Source organism: Ovis canadensis, chromosome 22, assembly GCF_042477335.2.
Source record: "Ovis canadensis isolate MfBH-ARS-UI-01 breed Bighorn chromosome 22, ARS-UI_OviCan_v2, whole genome shotgun sequence".
NCBI lineage: Eukaryota > Metazoa > Chordata > Mammalia > Artiodactyla > Bovidae > Ovis > Ovis canadensis.
In genome coordinates, this window is record NC_091266.1 from 22,892,155 (window position 1) to 22,912,094 (window position 19,940).

The following is a 19,940-nucleotide window of genomic DNA, read 5'->3' on the forward strand; positions in this document are numbered from 1 at the left end:
TGGGGGAATAAAACATTTATTCTAAGTGTAGAAAAATAAGCTATAACTTTCAGGAATAAACTATTTCTCTTAGTCATACTGTCTGGAATCATATTTATCTCTTATTTGCTGTAACAGCGAGGGCACATGATCTAGCCTATCTAGAAACCTGTTTAGAGAACTATGCGCTTTGGTTTCCTCATCTATCAAAAAGTCCTCAGAAGGTTATTGTGGGGGTTGAACGAGCAATTATCTAGAAAGTACTTGGTACAAAGCATGGCACTGTAACAATAGCTTGGATTCACGTGGCCCTCTGTTAGGTAGTAGGTGTGCGTGCGTGCACGGTAAGTTGCTTCAGTTATGTCCAACTCTTTGTGACCCTATGGACTGCAGCTTGCCAGGCTCCTCTGTCCATGGGATTTTCTGGGTAAGAATACTGGAGGGGGTTGCCATGCCCCGACCTTCCTGACCCAGGGATGTCTTATGTCTCCTGCATTGGCAGGCAGGTTATTTACCGCTAGTGCCACCTGGGAAATCCCTTAGCTCATAGGGATGCATTTTAAATAGTCTTTTAGAGTCCACATTTACAAAAAGACACTGGGGTTGTATAATAATACTGCTATATATGAAACCCTTAGTTTTCCAAATAATACTATGAGTAATTGTTAATAATTGATAATGATTTTAATCTACAACTAAAAATGGGAAGACTGTTGAGAGAGAAAAGAAGAAAATATAAACCTATTCCTGCCATGGTTGATCATGATCTTTACATTCTGGATCTATTTACTAAAGTGTTTACTTCTATCTTTGCTCACAATTCAAACATGCTTCTCCCAATTTAACTTTTTATAACAACCCGTCTCATCTGCTTTCTCACTCAACCACCCACAGTTACTGACAGCTACCAACCCACATGAAGGAAAAGTGCTGATGTCTTCTCAAGGAAGGAGGCCAAAAATCCTACAGATTGAGGTAAGTAAACAGATCTGCCTGGAGCCACCAGGAGGGAAATCAAAAGGCAAGGGACTTAGTTTTGCTTCCTATGGTGCTGTTCTTTCTAGGAGCTTAGGATTCTCTTCTGCCCAAACAATACGAAACATACACACTTAGGGTAAAAGAAGGAGGTTGGAACATAATGGACGTAGTGGACAGAAGCTTCAGAAACAGAAGAGAGACATTTTTTTCTGTTTTTTTCTTTCTAAATCCAGGAGAAAGTATGTAAATAAGTCAAGTCATCTTAGGAAGCAAAATCCTCAAATGACATAACCATTTCCTGGCCCCACAAAAACAGGACAAGGTATTAAGGCATCTATAGAGACTGGATACTGCTGTCCCTGGTAAGTAAGTTATGATGACACTTCAACTGAAAGCACAGACTCCTGGTTAAAGGTAAACTCATATTCGTATCATTTCCTTGAAGAACAATTAATATTTGAAGTTACATGCAACTCTTAATGTAACTAAGAAATAAACTTGGTTTTATTTTATCAATGTTATAGTTAAATACTGCTCTCAAGAAATCATGCTTTGTTTTAAGGTTAGAGTTTAAGGGCTAATCAGAAAATAATAAGCTACTCATCGAATAAATGGCTGGCGACAATGTACTATCCACCAAAAAACAGCCTTGGCCACACACCCAGCATCTAGATAGAGAAGAACATAAGGGGCTGGCAGTCATACTGACTTCAAGTCAAGTGTAATCAGTAATAAGCAATAATATAGATATATACACATATGCATATGTATGCATATGTATGTGTATGTATGTATGCATGTAAGAGAGAGAGGGGACCTAGCATTGCAAAGAGAAATAACAGTCCCTTTTCTTAGTAATAACAAAAATTCCTTGTCTTCTTCCTCAGCAAGGTCAGTGGGTAAACAGTAGTTATATTTTCATTTTCTATATACCTCCCAGGAAATCAAACAAATCAAAAATGCATTTGGAAACTGTCTGCTCAAATCCTGTATTCTCTACCTCGTCTGACAGAATGGAAACTCCTTACAGGCACAGCTGTTCTTTTGCCATAAATTTGTATCTGAACATTATAAATCGTCAGGAAAAGTTCCAAAGAGAAGCTAATAAAACTTTCTAGTGAACATTTCTACTACAGCAGAGGTCACATTTCAGGTCACATTTAAACCCCCATACTGGCAAACTCAGTGCCTCCCTTCCCCATAGAACATTCTCCATAAACATTTACAAAATAGGTGCTGAAGCCATTTCAGCTGATAAAGAATAACAGGATTCCTAGAGAGTCATCAGGCCATTGCCATCGCTGATCTGAAACGTGCAAGTTAAGCTTCCTTCCTGTGGGAGAGGCATATGTGTTCCTGCCCTCCCCCACCCCCTCCACCCCTGTCTACAGACACCTGCTTGGAGTTCTAGGAACCTGGCCTCCCGGAGGCAGTCCTGCTGGTGAGAATGAAAGCCTGCAACAACTGCTCAGTCCTGGGGCTTGGCAGCAGACTCAGACCACTAAACTAGCAGGGAAAGTTCTGCCCTTTCTTGATTCTCCCTGCAGGAATCAGCTTCTCTTTTCCAGACTCCTCATGGGTCATGGGCTAAAACACACAATTCCATTTTCAGAGCTGACAAAAGACTGAGCTCCAGAGGAATAGGTCATTGGCACGTCCCTGTTCCCCTGCAGGCACTGGCTTTGTTCTCCAGAGACAGGAGGGAGCTGGCAGACACCTGCCAGTGAGAGAGAGGAGGTCTCTCACTGCACTGCTGTGCCAGAGAAGTGTGTGCAGCTACTTCAAGGTAAATGTCACACAGTAGTGATGAAGCCGATAAATGGAAGAACTCTTACTGTTTGCTATTGTGTCATTAAACTGCCAGAAACAGAATTACTCGTATTTTTTAGGTGAAAGGCAGAAGAGTTTGATATTTGAAAATGTACCCTCTATTCATCTTCAAGAAAATCATATATTATATATGTGTGAGCTTTCTGAAGATCATGAATAAGTGACCAGACATTTCTTTACTGTTTTATATCAGACTATTTTTTCTATCTATAAATCAATATTTTAAAATCTCTATGAAAATTACCCACTTGAGGAACTAACATCCTATTTTTGCAGAGACAGAGGGAGTGACTTAAAAGAACTGTTGTGGAAGAACTCTCTCCAGCAGGAGGCACGTTGTCAGGGATCTCTCCATTTTAGCAGGTGAAGGAGGTTAATTCCTGGCACTGCAGGGGTCTATAGATCCCCTCCCCTCCAGCTGATTGCCGGACACCACATAGAGTTGTTAGAATCTCTCGCTGTCACCCTGGATCCAATCCCTTTCCCATATTATAACAAATCATGGATGGACATCAGAGGAAAGCAACACCTCTCTCCCCCAGGAAGCTGGAATCTATACTCAGAGAAACAGATCATTCTCTCTGGGCAACTGTAACAAGGAAATCAAAAGAATACAGAAGAAAGAGTCCCTTAAATGGCAGTGGACTTAAGAGAGAAATCAGAGCTGGTTTAAACAGGAGAGAGAGAGGCAGGGGAAAGAAATATGGAAACAAGAGTATCCTGAATGCATTAAAATTGCTCATTCTTTGTTTTTTTAAAGATGACTGCATTACTACATGTTATTCGGACTAAACTGCACCCCCCTCACCACCACCACACATACAAATTCATATGCTGAATTTGCTTTTGAAGCCCTAACCTCCAATGTGACCTCATTAAAGAAGTAATCAAAGTTACATGAAATGTAAGGGTGGGACCCTAATCCAATATATCTTTATAAGAATTGGAAGAAACACCAGGCTTCCTGCTCACAAAGGCAAGGCCACGTGAGGATACCGCTAGAAAGTGGCCATCTGCAAGTCAAAAAGAGAAGCCTGTGGAGAAGGCGAATGTGCTCGTATCTTGATCCCACACCTCCAGCCTCCAGAAATGCGAGAAAATAAAATATGACTGCTGAAGCCAACCAATCAATGGTATTTTGTTATGGCAGCGCCAGCAGACAAATACACTGCTTGCGGGTTCTGTGAGCTAACAGTCTAGCATTAAAATACCATCCCTGCTTTTGCTTATCTTGGTTAGAGTTGGTTTCTGTGCTTGTACCAAGAAGCATTAGTTACCACATTCCTATAAACATTGGATTTTACATTTTATCTCACTGTCTGATGGCAAATTTGAACTGACACGCTGAAGTAATGTTTTTCAAGGATCGTTCAAATGTGATTAAAAAAAAATCCAAAATACACTGTCATGCCGTTTTTTGTTGTTGCTGTTTTTAACAATCTGAGCCCCTGATGAAATGTTTCAGAAAGACCTCCTTCCTATACCTTCGTATAAATATAGTCTTACTCCACAGGTCCATTGAGCCTCAGAAGAGAGATACCAGCCTAACTTGTGAAGCAAACATCAACTCCGACATTTCTCTCTGAAGTTGGGCATTGGATTGTTCTCGCCACAGAAAAAAAAATTCACAAGCTGTTCAACAGGATGTCTCTATTCAGGATCCCATTTCAGGGCTCACGCTTTCCCACAGTTTATGAGGACACTTCCTTCCTCCGTGTTCTTTCAGGTGACAGCCTGAAGCAAGAATAGGGAGCTCTGCTTTGTGTCCAGTTAGTTCTGCTTTCCCATGTTTGAGTAAATGGCCTCTGTCTGCCAGTGTATGCTCAACAGTAGTAGCCCTGATGATATCCTGGACACGACCGTGAGCTCAACAGGTATTCCGTGTGCCAGACCAACACAGTGCTGTATAAGCCTGCGTCCTCCACAGTCCAAGTTCAGGGCATGCCCTTTCAATAATAATGAATAAGTGGAATTTCAGCCAACTAAATATTTGAAGAGTGTTTTTCCTGATTCAGTAGTATAAGAACTCAATGAGCACCAAAAACGATCAGTAAAATTCTCATTGAAGTATCCTACGGAATTCAGCCTAAAAATGATCCATGTTCAACTACAAATTTACCACAAACTAAAATGGCAATGTTATCCAAGGTTGTCTCTGTCCAATTTTTAAAATAATATCATCTGACAACAGACCATTTATTCACCCAGTTCAAAGATAAAAATGAAGATACACATTTTACCTCAAAACAATGAAGATACATACTAGACTAAAATTTGGGTCTCTTTCCACTTAAGATGTTGCTTCCTCCACTATAACAATCCATTCTATACAACAAAGGTAGATTAGTAATTACTACAGAAAATAATGATTAAAAACAAGTATGTAATTTATTCCATGCAAGAATGTAATTCGGGTGCTGCTACTGTCATTTAAGTGATGCAGAAATGGAATTACGGTGAGGTTAAGTAACTTGCCCCAGGCTACACAGTGACTTGTTGAATTATGCAGCCGACTCAGGCAACGTGTACATTCTTGGGACTTTCCTGATGGTCCAGTGGCTGAGACTCCATGCTCCCAATGCAGGGAGCCAGGGTTATATCCCTCCTCAGGGAACTAGATCCCAAAGGCAACAACTAAAAGGATCTTACATGCCAAAACTAAAGATCCTGGGCAGCCAAATAAATAAACAAATAAATACATGAAAAAAAAAAACAAGTAACCCCTTTACTCTACTGCCTATCAGAAGTGCTGAGAAGTGTCTGGTAAAGTCTAAAGATCTAGATCTTGACAAGCGAGGCCAGTAACCAGGCATCAAACTCTAGTTGAGTCCCTTGTTTTCCCTAAGCTTTGTTTTCTCTATTAAAAAAGAAAATAAGAATGTGGTTGAACTCCAAAGTCCCGCCCAGGGAGAATGTTTGGCTTTGTTCAACCTTGCATCCTGGAATGGTGTTTCTCCAGCAGTTTCAAATTCATGTAATCTCCCTCTTGCCAATAAAAGTAATTTGTTTCATGTATAAGTAAATGAAATTTACCATTTGTTCACATTAAATGCATTTCAAAATTTGGGGGAAAATGTTATGGGCCAATCTTATTTTAGGTTTGAGGAATTTGGGCTCTTTCATTTTTATGGAAAATCCATTATGTATCTAACTAGATGCAGTTTAAAAACCCTAATGTGAGAGCCATGCAAATTGGAAAAGGAAAAACATTTTCAACTGCTCCAGTCTTTATACCGTACAGTCCATCCACTGCCACAGCACTGACTGGATGTCAAAATTGCAATTAGTTACACTCAGAGACAATCAGGAAAATGGCCAAGCCAGACTGTGTCCAGGCCTCAATAACCTGTGATTATTGTGAAAGGAGTTTAAAATCAAGAGACGTAGTTTCAGGCTGTAGCTTTGCCACTTACTAGCTATGTACCCTTGGGAAATTCATTCAATGGAATAATAATTTAAGAGCTTAAGTTCTTGAATCAAATGATGTGTGTGCAAATCCTGACTCTGCCAGTCAACATGAACACACTCGTTAAATTCTCTACGCTTCTGTTTCTTTAGCTATAAACTCAGACACTGCAACTGCCTATTTCAGAAGGGCTGTTGAAAGGATTAAATAAAACATGATATTTAATAAAACATTTATCAGAAAGTCTCCTTCCTATTAAAGGCTCAGAGTTTGGTATTAAGACTGCTGCTGCTGCTAAGTCGCTTCAGTCGTGTCCGACTCTGTGTGACCCTATTGATGGCAGCCCACCAGGCTCCTCTGTCCCTGGGATTCTCCAGGCAAGAACACCGGAGTTGGTTGCCATTTCCTTCTGCAATGCATGAAAGTGAAAAGTGAAAGTTAAGTCGCTCAGTTGTGTCTGACTCTTAGCAACCCCATGGACTGCAGCCTACCAGGCCCCTCCATAGTATCTGTATTTTAAGTGAGACCATTGCAAGGTAAAGTTTTATTAACAAATAACAGTCAAGTTTCTACATCTTTAAAATTAGGACACAGTAGTATGTACCTGGTGTGACTGTTGTCAAGATCAGATGTTGTAACCCAAAGAAAACTATTTTGTAAACTAAAAGCACTGAATTATCATTCAGTTAACACATGTAAACTGTTATATAAGATGACCTTGTAATTATTTTAAAAATATTTACTGAGTATTTAGAATATAAAAGACACTGGACTAAGTAATATGAAGAATATAAAACAGATGTGGATTCTACGCTTAAGTGATTAACACAAGCATAGTGGTGCCTCCAATACAAGATAGAAATATGGATGTCAATTCCATACTCTGGTTCAAGTATTAAAAAGGAAAGAACAAGTGCCAAAGATGTCATAGAGAAAGATTGATAAGACTGACAGCCTTAAATCACTGTCATTATTCCATGCTCATATTTCAGAAAGAATATAGCCTACTGACCCTTGAATCAAGTTTAAATTTATGAATCTGATTTTCAAAACCTTTTGTAATCTATCCCCAAAGACAATCTTCTATCATGCTACTTAATAACTCTATTGGTTTCTTCTGAGGACATAAAACACCAGGTTCCAATTTTATGTCTTGGCTACTCTTGGCTCTTGGATTGTTCTCCCTATCTTCAGTACATACCAGATTATAACCCATCCCTTAAATCCCAGCTCCATCAGGAAGTCTTCCCTGATGATTTAGACTGATCCACTCTCTGTATCACACTCCTACACACTTTATTTACATATATATTAAATCAAATAATAACCTGGAAGAATTATCACTGACCTAAAATAAAATGACAAGCATCTTGACAGCAGGTTCTCACTCTGATTGTATTTAATGTCTGTTTCATAAAAGGAAAGCTTTGTGGATTATGTAACTCTAAGGTTATTTCCCATCATTTATTCAATATATAATATGCATTCACTTGTGCTAAATTCTATCCTATGTGATGAAGATACGGTGGTGAAGAAGAGAAAGTATCTATCTTTCTATGATTGTCTCCTGTTAGCTCAGTGATTCTCGTATCAGCCTGTATCACAGAATCACCTTGGGAACTTGTTAAAACTGTACACACACATACACACACACACACACACACACACACACACACACACGTTCCCGATGCAGTAGGTGTGAGGTAGGGTCCCAAATTTTGCATTTCTCAAATGATGTTCATGTTACCAAACCAGAGACCATACCTAGAATCTATTCTAGTGGAATGGCCATATTTTCACTGCTGTATTGTTAATGCTTAGAATAAATATTTATGTAATAAGAGAATAAATATGGCTTTGTTAATTGACAAAGGGAAATCTAATTTTTTCCTTAAATGATGCTATAGAAGGAAAAGTACAATTCTATTAAAAGATAGAAGGAATACTATAATCAGAAAAATAAGGAACAGCTTATATTCAAAGAAAAGTGAATTAACTTCCAATGTAGAGAGAGGAGGAGGAAGATCAGAGAGACCTCTGAGGAGTAGCATATTTGATTTATTCTTTGAAGGACACACACATTTGTCTTAAAAATGCCTGTTATAGCTAGAAGTGTTTTCAGTTCAGTTCAGTTCAGTCGCTCAGTCGTGTCCGACTCTTTGTGACGCCATGAATTGCAGCACGCCAGGCCTCCCTGTCCATCACCAACTCCCAGAGTTCACTCAAACTCATGTCCATCGAGTCGGTGATGCCATCCAGGCATCACATCCTCTGTCGTCTCCTTCTCCTCCTGCCCCCACTCCCTCCCAGCATCAGAGTCTTTTCCAATGAGTCAACTCTTCGCATGAGGTGGCCAAAGTACTAGAGTTTCAGCTTTAGCATCATTCCTTTCAAAGAACACCCAGGACTGATCTCCTTTAGAATGGACTCTCTCAAACTCAATAGAATCTTTACATTCTGATGTAAGGTTTGATATTTGCAAATAGTTAAACATCGTATTTTTGCCAAGTCTTATCAGAAAATTGGTAATTTAGTTGCATAACTCAGCTTGGTTGAAAACAAAAATATGTGTTTGAGTTAAGACACCAGTTTTCTAGGACGACTTACAAATGGAGCCCTGAAACAATTTCTGAGCAGTTTAAAGATAATTTTGAACACTGGAAGTTTCAATGGATTAAGTTTATAGTTTCTGAAGATGATTAGTTTGAAGAATGGCGCCCACTTGGCCATATACTCTGAGGTTAGTTAAAAACTCACTCTTAGTATAGCTGGTATTTTGATATATTGAAAGAATTGATATCTAAACATGAAAGATGCCATGTAAAGCTGTTGTTGCTGTTGTTGTTGTTGTTTTCCACATTGTATGCCATGCTATAAATATCTAAAGTTTAAACATATGGGAACAGAGACAGCACTGTAATATGGAAGTTCTTCCAAGGCAGGTATATGAAAAGCATGCATTAGTACCAGGAGATAGACAGGTTCCAAAAAATTCTGTGTAACTCTAGGCTACCCAGTCTAAACATAAATATTAGTTTCTGTGTTCTGCGCTTGAGCTACGTGCTGGGTCACACTGGAACTCTGTGAAGTGGGAGGCGCATCTAAACATTCTTCTAGTTTGGAATACAGGAACTAAAGAGAACATACAAGGCCTCTGACGAACAGCACATTCTCACAGCCGGCTTTCGCCTTGTTTGTCCCCAGAGCCCCTCAGCTACTCTATTCGCCCACCCTCTGGGTTCAGGGTGTCTTCACTGCAGATCAGCACGTCCTAGTTCTACTGTGGCTGTCAAGTCGCTAAGTCATGACTGTCACTTTGCGACCCATGGACTATAGCCCTCCAGGTTCCTTTGTCTACGGGGATTTCCCAAACAACAATGCTGGAGTGGGTTGTCATTTCCTTCTCCAGGGGTTCTTCCTGACCCAGGGATCAAACCTGTGTCTCCCACATTGCAGGTGGATTCTTTACCATCTAAGCCAAGGAAGCCTATGAATACGGGAAGGGGTAGCCTATCCCTTCTCCAGGAGATCTTCTCAACCCAGGGATCAAACTGGGGTCTCCTGCATTGCAGGCAGATTCTTTACCAGCTGAGCACCAAGAAAGCTCATATATTTTAACAGAGTGTACTAAACTTTGGCCTGATAGAAATGAAAAAAGCAAATACTTCAAGTCCCTTTGTTTAGATCAATGATTCCTTAAGTGGTGTTCCTGGACCAGCAGCAAAAATATCAGCTGATAATTTGTTAAGATATGTAAATTCTCCAGTCTCACTCCAGAAATACTGAATCAGAACTGGGGAAGGGAGGTGGGGAAGCCCAGCAATCTGATTTAACTAGCCATGAGTCTAGGTGAATATGACGTATGCCAAAGTATGAAGACCCCTGGCTTAGATCTAACCAGCAGCAGCAGTAGAGAAACTCTCTTACTATCACTATACAAAGTTTTATGAACTGTACAATTTATTTTAATAGCCTATCATCACCCACATGATTGACCATTTAATACACACACAATTATACATGCAATCAATATTTAAAATGTCTTTGCCAGAATGTATGTTAAAAAGTCATAGCTTTCTCAGTAAAGACATGAAATTGAAAAGAGACAAATGAACCAAATGAATTTGTTTTTAGTTTTCTGAAATACCATCCTCGACTCCCCTTCACTCCTGCTCCACCTCAATTAAAAGAATCAGGGGTGGGGGGACACTTTAGTTCCACTTGTTTGACTTAGTATGAATAGAACGCTAGATTTCTAATTTAAAAAAATAGATATGCAACAAGCAACAAAGGTTTACTGTACAGAAAGGGCACTATAGTCAATATTTTATAATAACCTATAATGGGAAATAATTTCAAAAATAATATATGTATGTATAACTGAATCACACACACACACAAAATTATACTTTTTGAAATTTAGTAACGTTTATCTTTCTGCCAGTTTTTCTAAATGTCCTATAGAAATCTAATAACAACATATGAGATATAAAATTTTAAATATATTTGTACAGGATATAAGATTAATATATATTAATTAAATATAAATGTTATATGTAAATAATTAATGACATCATTCAAGATGCTTTTTTCTGCACTTGATAAAATATTCTGAGAAATGTTAATATGTCATACTATGATTATATTTTTTCTTTCCTCTTATATTTCTTCTGATTTTTGCTTTATGCATCTTTGCTTCTTTGTTATTGTATCTAATGGTTTATGATGTTTATCTTCTTTGTGAATTGTACCTTTTATCATTAAAAGTATCCATCTTTGCTTCATTAAAAATAAAAATATAAATAAAAGGAAAAATTAAAATGAATAAAAATTAAAAAGTAATGCATGTAAATGAGCATGCATGAGTTTACATGTTCTCCCTGCCTGAGTAGGTTGTTGCATTTTAACCAGGTTATTTTCATGATGCAGAACTTCTGAAACGATGAACATTTCACAAATGATGAGGACTTCAGGGACCTTAACTAGTTGTAATGGATGGTGATATTAGGTCCCTGTTCTCCAGCCTCCTTCCCCCAAGGATGGCACATCTCTCTACTCCCTTGTGTTTGTCTCTGGCACTGCATCTGCCACCTGATGTTATGATAATCAATTCAGGTCTTTCTCCTTTGCTAGATGATGAAGTCTTTGAGGGCAGAAGTTTTGAGTTCTTTCTGTTCTCTGCATGCAAAAATGTTTAATGAACGAATGCATGGTTGTTTCTTGCACATCATTACAACCCACTCTTGAAGCAGTTTATAAATGTGCCTTTTTTTTTTTTTTTTGCTCATGTCCTGGCATTTGATTCCTTAAAACTGCACTTTCCAAGATGGTAGCCATCAACCACATATGCTTCTGAGCTGTTGAAATGTGTCTACTCTGAACTGACATGTAAAATATTAGGCTTAAAGCACTGGGTTTCAGAGACTTAGCACTACAACAGGTAAAATATCTCTTTGTATTTAAATATCAACATTTCATTCATAATTTTATGTTGATTATAGGTTATAATGGTATCATTTAGGTTATATTTAATACTACTAACTTAAAACAAAATCGGGGCGGGGAGAGGTGGTTAACCCATTTGGAATGAGTAACTATGTCCCGGACTGCCCCGGTGGGCCAGAGGCTAAAGCTCTGAGCTCCCAAGGCAGGGTGCCTGGGTTTGATCCCTGGTTGGGGAACTAGATCCCACATGCCAAAATTAAGATCCTTACATCTCAAATTCCTACACGCCACAATGAAGAGCCAGCACAGTCTAATAAAGAATTAAATAAATATTTTTACAGAGCTATGTCCAAACCTGTTTCAAATAACTATTAAGACACTTGAAGGTAAATGGATGCTTTGTCTGATTTATACCTAAACCCACACTCATCTCAGATGTACTGCTTGAACTCTGATATCCGAGGCTCATGAAAATTTTTTTCATTTTTTAAATGTTGTTTTAATTGAAGGATAATTGCTTTATTGTAATAATTTTTTGATGAAACTTAAAGTTCCATAGTCCCTTCAAAAGGAATATGTAGAATAAAAGGAATCTCTGCTTGAGTTAAGACTTAGGCTCTGAAGCAATACAATTTACAGATATGTAATGCAATCTATATATGTAATATTATTTTCCTAAGTAACCACATTAAACAAAGTAAAATGAGTGATGTTAAAACATATTTTTCCAATGTATTAAAAATATCACTTTAATATGAAAAAATAAAAATTTAATAAGGTATTTTATTTTATATTGTTTTCAAAACCTTGCATATATTTTACTAGCATATCTCAATATGTTAAACTTTAACTAGTTTTGATTTAAATTTATATTTTATCATTGCAAAAGTCAATTCCACACCCAAGTTGCTCTAAATATACTAAGTAGTTTTCCAAAAGTCTAAGTGAATATCAGCTTTTATATTTAATAAAAGTCATGAAATTAAAAGTTCAGTCTCTCAGTCACGCTAGCCATTTTTGAAGTACTCTAGTGGCCACAGTACATGGCAGATGCTCTGGAGCTATGAGGGACTAACCTGGTAAGAAGCCAGGCTTTGCAGGTTACCAGTTGCTTAGCGAATCACCAAGCTTCTATTCTAATTGCTTGTTAGAGACAGACTCACATTCCACATGTTTTAACTTCTCCCAGCAAAACTAGCAACAGAAGAGAAACTAGTTTCCTGCTTCATAAGAGGTAGCGAAATCATTGCATCAGTTAATAACAATGAGAAGCAACCTAAATGCCTAAAGAATGGTTAAAAGCATTTAACTAATCTGCTGTAGCCATAAAATTCAATAAATTATTATTAATATTGGTTAATATAACTAAGAAAAAAATATTATTGTGAAAAGATCGACTGCTGAGTGCGCGCACAAAAATAAACGTGAAAGGAAGGACTTCTCCTCAGGGACTGACTGAAGCAACAGGATGGGGGCGGGGATGGAGCGAGCACACGCATTCAGCTTGTATTTCTGGACAGTTATTGTCCAAAACTGCGTTTCTAAAACAAGCTATTACTTTTGAATTTTAATGAGACAACCCCATGTCTGCTTTGAAATAACTACATTTCTCCCTCATTGCCTGCACTGTGATTTTAAATATAGCTTAAAGGTACTCTACTAACGAGAAACTGATACACGGAAATACTACCAGAACACAGAAGACGCCGCCTCAATCGCTTTCAGTTAGCGGTTTCCCGCCGGTCAAACGGAAGCAAAACCGCCCTTGACGTCATAGAAGGCGGTCCCTCCTCGTTACCATGGTGAAGTTGGCGTGGCCATCTTTACTGTGGTCGACCCACACCGAGCGTTTCCCGGAGAGGGTGGTGGAGCGCCGTAGAAAAGTTTTCAGAATAAGAGGTGAGAAAGGAATCATGCGCCTCAGGAAGGACCAAGGACAGAAAGCATTAGTTTAGTTAGGAAAACATAGAGGCGCAGATGCTGAGGACTAGCGGAACGATTCAAACAGAGTAGAGAGGTTTCTGCCCGGAATTTGAAAGTTGTTTCCGTTGCTCGGCGGAAGTGTGGGTCGGAAGAGGACGACTTGAAGAAGCCGCTCTCCGCTGTGTGGCGACCGGAATCATGTCGAGTTTGGCGGTGAGAGACCCGGCAATGGATCGATCACTGCGTTCCGTGTTCGTGGGGAACATTCCGTATGAGGCGACTGAGGAGCAGTTAAAGGACATTTTCTCGGAGGTTGGTTCTGTTGTGAGTTTCCGGCTGGTATACGATAGAGAGACGGGCAAACCTAAGGGTTATGGCTTCTGCGAGTACCAAGACCAGGAGACCGCCCTTAGTGCCATGCGGAACCTTAATGGGCGGGAGTTCAGCGGGAGAGCGCTTCGGGTGGACAATGCAGCCAGTGAAAAGAACAAGGAGGAGCTAAAGAGCCTAGGGCCTGCAGCGCCTATCATTGACTCACCCTACGGGGACCCTATCGATCCAGAAGATGCTCCTGAGTCGATTACCAGAGCAGTCGCTAGTCTTCCCCCGGAGCAAATGTTTGAGCTGATGAAGCAGATGAAGCTCTGTGTCCAAAACAGCCACCAGGAAGCTCGAAATATGTTACTTCAAAACCCTCAGCTGGCTTATGCGCTGTTGCAGGCACAAGTAGTGATGAGAATCATGGATCCAGAGATTGCTCTGAAAATTCTGCATCGTAAAATTCATGTAACACCACTCATCCCAGGGAAATCTCAAACCGTTTCTGGCCCTGGCCCTGGACTCTGTCCTGGACCTAACGTTCTGCTGAACCAGCAAAACCCCCCGGCCCCTCAGCCTCAGCATTTGGCCAGACGACCTGTGAAAGACATCCCTCCTCTGATGCAGACCCCTATCCAAGGTGGAATTCCACCCCAAGGCCCAATGCCAGCCGCAGTTCCTGGTCCTGGCCCCTTAACTCCTGGCGGAACAATGCAGCCCCAAGTTGGAATGCCAGGGGTTGGTCCCGTGCCCTTAGAGCGGGGGCAGGTGCAGATATCTGATCCCAGAGCTCCTATGCCTCGTGGGCCCATGACTGCTGGTGGCCTGCCTCCTCGGGGACTGTTAGGGGACGCTCCAAATGACCCACGTGGAGGGACTTTGCTTTCAGTCACCGGAGAAGTGGAGCCCAGAGGCTATCTTGGCCCACCACATCAGGGTCCTCCAATGCACCATGCCGCTGGTCATGACAGCCGCGGCCCTTCCTCACATGAGATGAGGGGAGGGCCCTTAGCAGATCCTAGAATGCTCATGAGTGAGCCCAGAGGACCTATGATAGATCAAAGAGGGCTGCCTATGGATGGCAGAGGCAGCAGAGACTCTCGAGGGATGGAGACTCGAGCCATGGAAACAGAGGTCTTAGAGACACGGGTGATGGAGAGAAGAGGAATGGAGACCTGTGCAATGGAAACCAGAGGAATGGAAGCGAGAGGCATGGATGCAAGAGGAATGGAGATGAGGGGCCCTGGCCCCAGTTCGAGAGGCCCTATGACTGGGGGAATTCAGGGTCCTGGTCCTATTAATATGGGGGCAGGTGGTCCTCAGGGACCCAGACAGGTTCCCAACATTTCAGGGGTGGGAAACCCTGGACCTGCCATGCAGGGGGCAGGTATGCAAGGAGGTGGCATGCAAGGGGCGGGCATGCAAGGAGCTGGCATGCAGGGGCCGGGCATGCAAGGAGCGGGCATGCAGGGGCCGGGCATGCAAGGAGCGGGCATGCAGGGGCCGGGCATGCAAGGAGCGGGCATGCAGGGGCCGGGCATGCAAGGAGCGGGCATGCAGGGGCCGGGCATGCAAGGAGCAGGCAAGCAAGGTGGAGGGCAGCCTAGCAGTTTTAGTCCTGGGCAGAGCCAAGTAACCCCCCAGGATCAAGAAAAGGCAGCTTTGATCATGCAGGTTCTTCAGCTGACTGCAGATCAGATTGCCATGCTGCCTCCTGAGCAAAGGCAGAGTATCTTGATTTTAAAGGAACAAATCCAGAAATCTACTGGAACTTCTTGAAATGTTTTAGAAAATATTTGGTGGTAGTCTTACAAAGGTTTTCTGTATCGTAGAGGATGGGTAGGTGCAAAAAGCTGAGTTCTGAAACCCCACACTTGAATAGTTGGGGTTTCTTTCCTTCCAGAACCTAATCTCATTTCTTGTTGTCTTTTCCTTTATTTTTAATTGTGGGATGGGGGTGGAGGGAGTGGGTCTGTTTACTTTAATTCCCTGTAAATATACAAAAATAACTGAACATGATTATATACCAAATAAGGTTACAAAGGTTATGCAGTATTATTAAATGTGTCTACAAGGTGTTTAGTCCATTTTAAAAATACTGAGTAAAACAATGTGAAAACTGCATAAAGACTAAAAGATGACCTGTTCAAATGGTAATATACTAAGATAGTTTAACATGTTTGGTTGTGTAAGAAAATAAAGATGTTTACCTCAGAATTACAAGATGTATTTTTTTTGTAAGCCATTTAAGATACACCTATTTCAGGGGCAATAGACTGCTGTATTGGTTTAAGCATTGTCTTACTATAACTTTTGGAATTACTTCAGTATGTTAGAGCTAACCAATTAATTCTCAACTTGTGGTATTTGCTTTTTTTTTTTTCCTGAAGCTAAGGACACACCTTATTGGCATGATGTTTTATTTATCCCACCCTTACAGCAATATTTTGGCCTAGCCTTGAGCATGATTTTGCTAAGACAGTTCTCGGGTCAACTAAGTTACTTAAATCTGCTCTGATGAGACTGTATCTCAATAATGTCCTATTTGTCAATAGTCTTGAATTAATTGAATCTAAATAATTCTCTCATGTTCTTTCCCAAAATCATTGTGTAGGGTCTAGTTGATCTGGATGAATTATACACAGTATTGGACTTTTCTTAAATAATCCATTATTTTCTTAAATAGTGGAAGGCTTCATGCAGTAAAGCTCTCAAGTTTCCTAGAAACTCACTTCCATTACACAGATGGTATCCATCTGGCCAACCAAAATCAGGAATTAAAAATTTTCGTCTCAGGAACATTTAAAATGCCATTTAGTTCTTATTTCAAAATTTGCTTATCTGTCACCATTTTATCCGAATAATTGATGCCCAGGTTTAAAGGTATTCTTGTAGCCTGAAATATGCTCAACTGGTTATTACTTTCCTTTTACAAGCAATAAATAAAGCCATTTAATTCTAATATACATATACCCATGAGACATTTAAAAATCAGTAGGAGGGAGGTGGGGTTTACCAGGTACCTTTAGAGCTAGTACCTGATTTATCTTTAAGCCTTTAGGACGTGGAGACAAACATTTGTATGATAGAATAAGTAGTAATTAACAGAAATAACGCAAATAACACCCAGAAACACCGAAATAACCAGTTGATCTTAGAAGAATAAAAGCCAATACAGAGGGAAAAAATAATACAGAGGAAATGGCAACCCACTCCAGTGTTCTTGCCTGGAGAATCCCAGGGACAGGGGAGCCTGGTGGGCTGCCGTCTATGGGGTCGCATAGAGTCGGACGCGACTGAAGCGACTTAGCAGCCGCAGTAGCAGCAGCAGCAAGCCTAGAAATATTTTCCCTTTGTAAGGTTTTTATACCTTAAATGGATAACTGATTCTCAAAGTTTTGCTCTCTACGATGTTTCCTGCTACCTGTTTTACTGTTTTATTGTTCATACTGTTAATTGCCCCATGTTTTCTATATTTGTCCCCTTATTGGAGGGGATAAGACATTCCTTGACATCTCTAATAGTTCTTGTTAATATGAACTCAGAGTTGGCTAGGTTACTTCAAAATTGTAGTTGCTGTATCCCAAAGCTTTCACTAAGACTTTTAACTGAAAACCATTAAATTTGAATGTTCTTTGTTGTAGTAAAATGTGCATTGTTTAATGCAGACTGATAAGTAAAATTTAGGCTGAGTTTAGTAAGTTAATCTATTGAGAGTTCCATGGGGCCTGAATACTTTTTTTTTATTTGAAAAAGCAAATCTAAAGAAATTACAGGAATGGATATAATTTTTATAGTGATTATCTACATAAATACTTGTGTATTATATATCCAACCATGTTTTTTCTATGGTAGGTGTCAGTAGCAACATCTGGATATTGAGACATTAAGCTTCCTGTTATTTTTATTCCCCACAGAAAACTCTGTATCCCAGGAATGCCTTATAGGTACTGTGACTTCATTACTGACAGCACTTGTTAAATTGTCATGTAATAATGGCAACCCACTCCAGTACCCTTGCCTGGAAAATTCCATGGACAGAGGATCCTGGCAGGCTATAGTCCATGGGTCACAAAGAGTCGGAATCAACTGAGCTACTTTTCCTTTCCCTGGTGGCTCAGATGGTAAAGAATCCACCTGCAATGAGGGAGACCCACCTTCAATCCCTGGGTTGGGAAGATCCCCTGGAGAAGGGAACAGCTACCCATGCCAGTATTCTTGTCTGAAGAATTCCATGGACAGAGGAGCCTGGCAGGCCCCAGTCCATGGGGTTGCAGAGTTGGACACGACTGAGCGACTTTCAGTATATTTTACTTTTACCCTCTACTCCCTACTCCCACTTTTAGTAGATCAGGAACTCTGAACATGGACTGTTTCACTCATTTCTGTATTCACTTTATATAGGAAAAATTGCACATGAGAACAAAAATTTTATCAATTTTAGTGGAAAAAAATCCTATTAACACATGAATTTCCCCACAAATAATTTAAATTAGACACAGAACAAATGAGCTGTGATAACTATTTGCATTAGAAAATAAATTAGATAATAAAAGCAATCACCTTTTACTCTGCTAAGCTGAAGAGATTTTTCTCCTCATTTCCAATTCACACATGGTCGGAGCCAGTACTGATGGAGAATAAGAATATAAGCAATACATGTCTACTACACTCAGAATCGTGTTTTAACCCTGGCATCCTGCATTTTCCTATGTGTGAAAGTGAAAGTGAAGTCGGTCAGTCGTGTCGGACTCTTTATGACCCCATGGACTGTAGCCTACCACACTTCTCTGTCCATGGGATTTTCCAGGCAAGAGTACTGGGGTGGGTTGCCATTTCCTTCCCCAGAGGATCTTCCCAACCCAGGGATTGAACCTGGGTCTCCCAAATTGTAGGCAGACGCTTTACCATCTGAGCCTTCCTATGTATGGGCAGACTACAAATAAAATCACAAGTACATTCATAACAATAGTAAAGGTAGTGGGGTGGAACACAGATTTGGAAATGCCACTTTATGGCTTATTCCTTTTGGACTGTGCATGTTTTGGGGAAATAAATGATCAGCTTTAATCAGTGCCTGCTCATCGTCCTTTCATATTATTGATTGATATCACAATATGCTTTGATATGATATCCCAAGACTTCTTGTTTGGGACCATTTGATAAGATACAAACAAGATAACCTGAATCTCAGGTAAAGGTAGGCTAATACAAGTGAGATATGTATGACTTCAACTCTAATTCTCAGAATTCTAAAAGTAGAAAGCTTTTCTTTTTTTAAAAAAATCCTTAATACAATCACAGCTTGCAAAGCTTCTTGCTTTCCCATGCAGTGCTGGGACATTAGCTAAGCACACAGAACCTTGTTTCCTATGGTGTGTCAGGCCATTCTCTTAGGTCTGATGAGATTTAAGGATATTATGTGCAACAACCTACTGTGGCAGAGAAACTGAATTATCAGTTACATCTCACAGTCTTCTCACAAAAGAAACTGACAGCCTCTTGGTGCTTTACACTGCCAGGTAATCACCAGATAGATTTCCGATTGGAGCTTGCTTTTCTCAATCTTTTGTTGAGAATGTAGTGAAGACCTAATTCATTTTAAGGAAATGAATATATTTAAGCTAATAAATATAACTAATGTTAGTACTATTGATAGTATTACTATTATATGATATTGATATCTAGTATGCTAATATATTTCATATATATGTATACTTCAGATCTTAACTGAAACAGATCTTTTAATATTTTCATTTGCTTCTATGCACCTTAAAAGTTTTACTCCCCCAGTTGAAAGTTCAGTTTCACAGATAATTCATATTACAAATGACCTTTCTCATGAGATGTTAACAGACATATTTCTTCTTGATATTTTTGTGCCACAGTATAAAGCTTTTGACAGTAAGGGACGTGTAATGTAACAAAGTGATTTGGGGTAGCATTGTCAAAAATAACAAACCCAGTGCTTATTTGCTGTACGTAAAAATGCCAAAGTGTGTACCTAGAAAAAGACCGGAGATGTTCTGGTTAATGACAACTCTTTATAATTAGGAGTTGA

At 39.9% G+C, this 19,940-nt stretch overlaps 2 protein-coding genes across 3 annotated transcripts in view; one reads left to right on the forward strand and one right to left on the reverse strand.

The window, feature by feature from the left end:
• The window catches only part of PRKG1 (protein kinase cGMP-dependent 1), a 1,303,224-nt gene that overhangs the window by 602,573 nt on the left and 680,711 nt on the right, over window positions 1-19,940 (reverse strand). The gene's annotated exons all lie outside the window — the stretch shown is intronic.
• CSTF2T (cleavage stimulation factor subunit 2 tau variant) lies at window positions 11,466-16,096 on the forward strand. Its single transcript, XM_069567849.1, has one exon. The coding sequence runs from the start codon at window positions 13,760-13,762 to the stop codon at window positions 15,656-15,658; it is 1,899 nt and encodes a 632-aa protein (XP_069423950.1). The 5' UTR covers window positions 11,466-13,759; the 3' UTR covers window positions 15,659-16,096.